General features: G+C 30.3%; 2 protein-coding genes across 3 annotated transcripts; one reads left to right on the top strand and one right to left on the bottom strand.

Moving 5' to 3' along the window:
* Positions 1-1,031: 1,031 nt before the first annotated feature.
* LOC143198480 (gastrulation defective protein 1 homolog) lies at positions 1,032-4,004 on the top strand. Its single transcript, XM_076407723.1, has 7 exons — positions 1,032-1,721; positions 1,778-2,108; positions 2,197-2,686; positions 2,771-3,024; positions 3,080-3,282; positions 3,369-3,543; positions 3,596-4,004. The coding sequence occupies exons 1-7, from the start codon at positions 1,524-1,526 to the stop codon at positions 3,841-3,843; spliced, it is 1,899 nt and encodes a 632-aa protein (XP_076263838.1). The 5' UTR covers positions 1,032-1,523; the 3' UTR covers positions 3,844-4,004.
* LOC143198479 (protein MMS22-like) lies at positions 3,999-7,283 on the bottom strand. 2 transcript variants are annotated; one of them, XM_076407722.1, is made up of 4 exons: positions 6,983-7,245; positions 6,698-6,923; positions 5,806-6,482; positions 3,999-5,746 (listed from the first exon to the last, which is right to left on the bottom strand). In XM_076407722.1, exons 2-4 carry the CDS (start codon positions 6,771-6,773, stop codon positions 4,109-4,111), a joined length of 2,391 nt encoding a protein of 796 aa, XP_076263837.1. In that variant the 5' UTR covers positions 6,774-6,923; positions 6,983-7,245; the 3' UTR covers positions 3,999-4,108. The 2 variants fall into 2 exon arrangements, with proteins under 2 accessions (XP_076263837.1, XP_076263836.1); XM_076407721.1 differs by having other exon boundaries at positions 5,806-7,283.
* Between the last annotated feature and the right edge of the window lie 437 nt (positions 7,284-7,720).

The raw sequence follows: 7,720 nt of genomic DNA, 5'->3' as shown, positions 1-7,720 counted from the left end.
TGTAGTATATTATTTGTATGTTAAGACATCTATAATTGGGGTCTAATACATATGATAATGTGTTAATTTGGTTGCCTATGAGTTCAATGTACTACAATGCTTGGAATGTATCAATTTTATGATATTAATATTACCATAATAGCACCTGATCAAAAAACGTTGAAAAGTCTGTATACTTTGTGCAGCTGATTTTGTTAAAAGCTGAGCCTATTTTAAAAACAAACAAAATATTATTTTACCGCAGAATATAGGGAACACATGTCACTTCTTTTACTTTATGACATACTTTGGGCTCCTTTATTCTGTTTGGATTTCGCGGCAAATATATAAGTAATTTGAGCTGAAGCGTTCTGATTGGCTGCGCATTTAATAACATTATTTCATATTATTACCCTACATGGAAGGGATTACGCGCCACTACAAGTGTATTTAGTCAGTGATTTTCAGAGTAACTAGTGCTGAAAATAGTTTACTATATAAAAGTGCAAAATATTGTAACACAACCTTTAATTCTGTTAATCCAAAATGTTTCCAAAATTTAACGATGGTATACAAACTAAATACTCTATGTTAGTTTCCACCGTTTTGTTAGTTTTGCCGGTTTATTCATGGAAGTTGTGTTTTCGATATTGGCAAAAATTGAAAAAAGCTCATGAAGAAACAGTTCTTTTTGAAGCTCGTCATAACTGTGTGGTTACTTATAGGCCAAACAAGGGCTTCATTGGATGGCCTGTCAGTGAAATAGAAGATGCAAAATTCAGTGATAATAAAATGTTTGAAAAATTATACCAACCTATATTGTATTTTATAAGAACATCTAAGAAGTCATTGGTTATTTCTGTCATGATCTTAAATTTAAATGAAATATATTCTGAATTACTAGAAGCAAGAAAAAGAGGTGTAAAAATCAGAATAATAAACAATTTTCAACATGCAAGTTCTTCCAAGGAAATGATTTATGAATTGCTTAAAAATGGTTTGTTGTATTTGGAGAATGTAGTTGATTATCAATTAAATTATATCTGTTTTAGGAGTTGAGTTCCAAATGTATATATCACCAAGTGCTGCAACTGATACAATCATGCATAACAAATATATGATAAAGGATTATGATCATGAAAATGGTTATTTGTGTTTAGGATCTATGAATTTTACAATATCAGCGCTGACTAACAATGAATCAGTTATTTTTACATCCAATCATAATGTTATCGAAGCATTCCAACAAAATTTTGATGAATGTTGGGAAAACATTAAAATTGATAATGAAGGACTTATCAACAGAACAATTTTAATGGACGCACAATTTGATGCTTAACGAATTAAACCTGATTTGTTTTCATAATAGTAATAATAAAACGTTTTGTAATGTAATACAAAATATTTTTTTATATAACGTATTTCGTTTTTTTCTATTTTAAGTAGTTCAAATGTCCGTATAGAATATTTTCATAGATGGTAAAAAATATAACCTTACTCTTTTAACGAACCAAAACAAGTAATTTGAGTGGAGTCTTAACAGCATGAAGAAAATTACAATTGGTAAAATAAGTGCAAACTTTAGCGAGCGATCTGCAAATATAGAGGCCACTGGTACAATTGGAACATTCGGGCCACCAAAAGCCATTGAAGTTTTAGAAGATGATAAAGAAAGCCAACAAGTTAAGGATGTTATGGGCATTACGAGTTTTGGTAAAAAGGCTAAAACTTTCAACATTGATGTAAGTTCAGTAAAAAAGGAGTTTGGAATTATTACTGTAATAATTTTTATATTTAGGATATGATGGCGCAGGTAAAAGCTACTGCCCGTGAAATAACAAAACAGCCTGAAATAAGCAGTACTAAAGAAGCAAGTGACAATGATTCAAATCTGGAAGAAGATGAGGATAATAGTGACTTTATAGGGCCACCTATTCCTGAAAATATTGGTGAAGATATAAGTCAATTGAAAACTAAATCCTCTAATAATAGTGAAAGTGACAGTGATGAAGACAATGATATAGACAATCACTATTTTATGCCTATAAAGCATGAAACTAGTATGCATCATGGAAATAAAGCAGTTACAGCAGTAACTGTAGACCCAAGTGGTGCTAGGCTAGCCTCTGGTTTGTAATAATTTATTATATATATATATATATATATATATATATATATATATATATATATATTTGAACCTATATAATATGTTGTTAGGTTCGGTTGATTATGATGTCAGCTTTTGGGATTTTGCTGGTATGGATTCAAATTTAAGAAGTTTTCGTACTTTACAACCAGCTGATAATCATCCTATTCGAGGCTTACACTATTCAAGTACCGGTGATTTAGTTCTTGTAATATCAGGAGCTAGTCAAGCAAAGATCATTGACAGAGATGGTTTTGAAAAGTTAGAGACTGTAAAAGGTGATATGTATATAACTGATATGGCAAGGACAAAAGGTCATACTGCTGGTCTATTAGCAGGAATGTTTAATCCTACAGTAAAAGAAGAGTTTTTAACAACAAGCTCTGATGGAACTGTGCGTACATGGGATTTTTATGATGGTGGGAAAAACCATAAACAAATAATAAAGTGTAGAGCACAGAATGGTTTAAAGGTGTCCCCAACAGCAGTAACATACAATAGAGATGGAAAAGTCATAGCATGTGGATGTGCAGATGGATCAATTCAACTCTGGGATTTTAGGTACTGTTATGATATTAGAAGATTTAAAAAAATGTTTGTATGGGTAATTTCTTTCCAAACTAAACAATACTTTAATTTTTTCAGGAAGAGCTCAGTTGCTCCAGCAAGTCAAATAAGAAAAGCTCATCAACCAGTAGAGATATCCTGTATATCTTATTCACATGTAGGTGACAATCTTTTGACAAGAAGCCTAGATGAAACTTTAAAATTATGGGATTTGAGGAATTTTAAAAAATGTGTTCATGAAGTTGGTGATCTATTTGCTAGATATGATACCACTGACGCTATTTTCAGTCCAAGTGATCAAGTAGTTGTTACTGGAATGTCTTTGAAGAAAGGTATTAAATTACTATATTTCAATTTATAATCACTGTTTTAATTATGTTTTTATAGGAGAGAAAATAGGGTATATAAATTTCTATGAGGTGAACACATTCAAATTATTAAAAAAGATACCAGTAGCTGAATCTCATACCATAAAAATAAATTGGCATACCAGATTGAACCAGATATTTGTAGGCACTGGGAATGGGCTTATAAAATGTTTCTATGATAAAAACAAAAGTATGAGAGGTGTAACATTGTGTGTAGTAAAGGTAATTTATCAATATACTGTTATTTTCTAATTTATCAATTTGTCACTAAATATAATTATTTATTTAATGTTTTTTTTCTTTATTAGACTCACAGAAAAGCACAACATTCTGAAGTTGTAAGCACACAGCAAGTTATAACACCACATGCTTTACCATTATTCAGGCAGGAGCGCAGAAAAACAAGCAGGAAACAAATGGAAAAGGACAGACTGGATCCTGTAAAATCTAAAAGACCTGATTTACCTATAACTTCTGGCCAAGGTAATCGATATGATTCAAAGAATAAGAATATCTACCTAAATATATTTTTCAGGGGGTAGAGTTGCTTCTAGTGGTGGTACTTTAAGCAGCTATGTGATTAGAAATTTAGGTTTAAGTAAAAGGGTTGATGATGACCAAGATCCTAGAGAAGCCATCTTAAAATATGCTAAAGAAGCAGAAGAAAACCCATATTGGATAACACCCGCGTATTCAAAAACGCAACCAAATTCAGTTTTGGCTTATTCAAATCAAGAAGAGACCGATGGAGAGCCCGACTCTAAAAAAACTAAAAAAGAGTAATGTACATTCATTATTCAAATAATTAGAGTGGTTATGCGTACGGACTGGTATTAAATAAAATATGGATAGTTATTTAACTGTTGATGAATTTCAGAAACAAATCGGACTATAATAAATACTATAATAAAGATATTGGCTAAATAAATTATATGTAATCTAAACTATAAGTATTTTTATTATAGATAATAAAATATAAATAATACACAGTTTTATAAATATATAGTAACAATATAAAAATATAATTATATAAAAATGTATACATGTATTACAAATTTGTTTGTAATGCGTTTTCTAATTTTTCCAAGTGTGTCCTTAAAATCTTGTCAAAGCCCACGCCACGAAGTTTTTCTACTTTTGTTACTTTTATTTTAATATCATCTAAAACTGCTCGAATTTCATTGGGGGTGAATTTTGCCAAACTTATAAGTAACTGAAAATAATTCACAGTATACAACCCTACGTTTTTGTCCGAAATAGTTAGCACAGTCTGCTTAAATTCTTCAGTAACTTCGTTGAATAATGGCGATATAGTCAAATTCCTGATGACACCGATTGCGGTACTCCTTAGAGGATGGAAAATAACCACTTCAAAAAGTCCTTGCAGCACTTCTTTTACTAGAACCCGAAAAATAGGTAACGATTTACAAGTGTTTATTATTTCAGCTATTATTTTCAAGGCCTTTGAGATGTTTGCATCAGTTTCATTCGTCCCATATTTAAAATAGGAAATACACATTTTTTCGAAAATTACACTAGCATAATCGACTGTTTTTAAGGAACTAACTATTGGGGATTCTGTTATTGAATAATACGGTATGTATTTAACCACCATATATTTTAATATTCTCTCGATATATGGATCGTTGGTGTCTCTAACATTCATAAAAGCTTTAAAAAACACCTCCCAGGTATTTTTAATCGCTGTTAAAACATAAGAATGCGGCATTCTTTTCCCTGCCATAAAATCCATGGGTAACAGGAGAACTTCGACCAGCTTGGTTAATACAGTTACAGATTTATTTTTGTTGTAAATCATTTTACTGCAGTTAAGAAACAACAAGGAGGTATAACGATATATGTTTAAAACTACTGCTTCATTTTCTGGTTTTAACACATACAATCCCAGCGTTTTCTCCAAATTGTTGAATGCAATATCACATATTTTAATGAGGTCCATGATGTGATCATAACTTCTCTGTGACTGTAATCCAACATGCTTTATAAAAGCCTCCATAGGATCGTCTGAATGAGATATGCTTTGTTTCATATCTGCCGAAAATATATCCAATTTCATGACCTGTTTGGTGAGGTCGATTTGATTTTCAGTGCTAACAAAACAAATTTTCACCCAACTTTGAACAATAATATTTTCTTGTTGAGAAGTTAGCATAAAACTATCTGGATATTTTTCTAAGATGACTTGTAAGAAGCCTGATGTTATGCTTGGTGATATAGTTTCATTGCTAAAGTGATTGAAAGAATCGGCGGTCAGGTTTGTATAAAGTAAAGCTAGTTTACCGGCGACGATTCCAATAATTTCTGGAGGATTATGTGACAAAGCCAACTGTTTTAATTGAACATATATATTCTCTTTGAGACAACTTTCCCATTCATATAAAGAGTCTGCATCACTACATCTCTCAATCAACAGCAAAATAACTTCTAGTGTTTTACACAAATCTGGGTGATAACATGTTGATAAATATTTACCCAACCAGGAACCAAAAAGAATCTTCTGATGCAAATTCATATTCAGGCTATTTAAAATAATTGGTTCCAGGTTCTTCACAAATTCTTTAATCAAATGAAATGTTTTTTGATTTACTGACGCCTCTTGAAGCATTCGCACCATAAGCACTGCTATATTCTCTATAGACTTCCCATCTCTAACGTATTTTAAAATCTGTAACAAAAAGCAAAATGACTTAAAAATATGTGCATATAAAATTTATCAAAACTTACAATAGCATGATAAATGTTCCATGCTACCGATGAAAACTTTTTATCTTCTGGTAATAACTCGATAAAAACCAACATTTTCTTTTCTAGCTCATCAAAACTGATAGTACTTAATGCCATAAACAGTAACATTACATGACGTATCCCTATCTCTGATAGATCTTTTACTTTGTTTGGACCCAACTGTGAATATATTCTGCCTTTTATTTTAGTCCATTGCATAGGGTATTCATTTAAGTGATAGAGTAAGAGTCCAATGAATATCTCAAAATCATCTTTACAATTTTTGGGAGAGTATAAGATCGCATCCAAAGTATCAATTAACTGAATTGCAGATACACTGGAGGAATTCTTATTTGATATGTTTAATCTTTTACTGTAAAAATCCCATATTGTTTGATATATATTAATTCTCCCTTCTTTAAGCCATTGAACACTAAGTAAAGGTTCAATTATCTTTAAACCATACACAAGGGCATCACAATCTGCTTCAAGTAATAATTCCTTAATTTTTTTCTCTAGAAAATCAAAATTTGTTTTTATACGATTAGATTTACACCCTTCATCTTCAAAATGATAGTTAAAAGTTTGTAATGAAGATATATCTCTTAAAAATGCAAGTGATATAATAGCATCTTCTTTTTCTAAGACTTTATTAAATACTCTCCAGAATAATGATCCTGTAACATCCATTTTTTCAGTGATTAGTTCAATAACAAACCAAAAAGATTTAATGCATTCACATACAGAAAATGTAGCAATAAAGTTATTTGATTTTTTAAATGTTACTTTACTAATCAAAATTACATTTTCCATTATGGTCATCAAATACTTTTCAGTATTTTCTAATGTAATTCCACATAAATAAAATATTACTGTAATATAATACTGTAACTCCAAAAGGGTGTGTAAATATTGATAATGGCTACTGCTATTGTTTTTTGTATTAAGTTTATTAAGTACTGTTCCATTTATTTTTGAAACTGACATTATACTATTGAGAAATGATCTTACTTGAGTTATAACATCTTCTATAAATTTGTCTTTTCTAGCAGAATTATCACACAATATAATAGACTTAATTATTGTTTTAAATGCCTGATTTATATAATCTCTATAATCTAAAATATCTATTATTGTGGTGTAACTATCATTTTGCACTACTTCTTGTAGACAATACCATCTAGATCTAATGGATCTGATTATATCGCTTATTTCTTCTATAATATGTATTTTGTGATATTCAGTGGCCCCAATTGATGTATAAATGTTGGCTTCTAACTCGATACAATTCAGCCCGTCAAATATGTTTTGAAAATGTTCCTTTAATAATTCAGATTTTTTGTTACAATCATTGAATAAGTAATATTTTCCCATTTTGTCCACAAAGCTTAAAGAACGTTTGTACTTTATGTTTATTAAATTCTAATATTTCCCGCAATTTTACATTAGGTTAGGTTACTTACAGTCCCATATAGGGATGACTAAAAATATAGACATATCGATATTTTCGAACAGTATCGAAATTTTGATTTCAGATATCACCTCTCGATAATTATCTGAAGAAAATATCGATACTGATATCCAGCGGTTTTGTAACAGAGAATCGAATTTTTTTTGAGGTGATGTCTTTTCCGTGAAAATTAGGAGTGTAGCGGAAAAAGAATGAAAACCTTTTTTTGAGAATTCTCCCCTATCATTAAAAAATATATTTTGTGAATAACTAGGGTTGGGGTTATCAACTTTCAATATTGTAAAAAATAAGTATCGATATTTTTTATACTTCGACATATCAATATATTTTTAAAAATGTCGAAGGCGGTGTATCGATAGTTCTTAAAAATGAAGAATATTATTTATATATCCTAATTTTTCTCACAGCTATCACATATGTTTCAAGACTCAAAACTTTGTTCTA

The sequence above is a fragment of the Rhynchophorus ferrugineus genome, unplaced genomic scaffold (genome assembly GCF_030347505.1).
Source record: "Rhynchophorus ferrugineus isolate W39M unplaced genomic scaffold, kcgeb_rfMv2 rfM6, whole genome shotgun sequence".
NCBI lineage: Eukaryota > Metazoa > Arthropoda > Insecta > Coleoptera > Curculionidae > Rhynchophorus > Rhynchophorus ferrugineus.
This window is presented reverse-complemented; position numbering and strand designations above follow the sequence as displayed.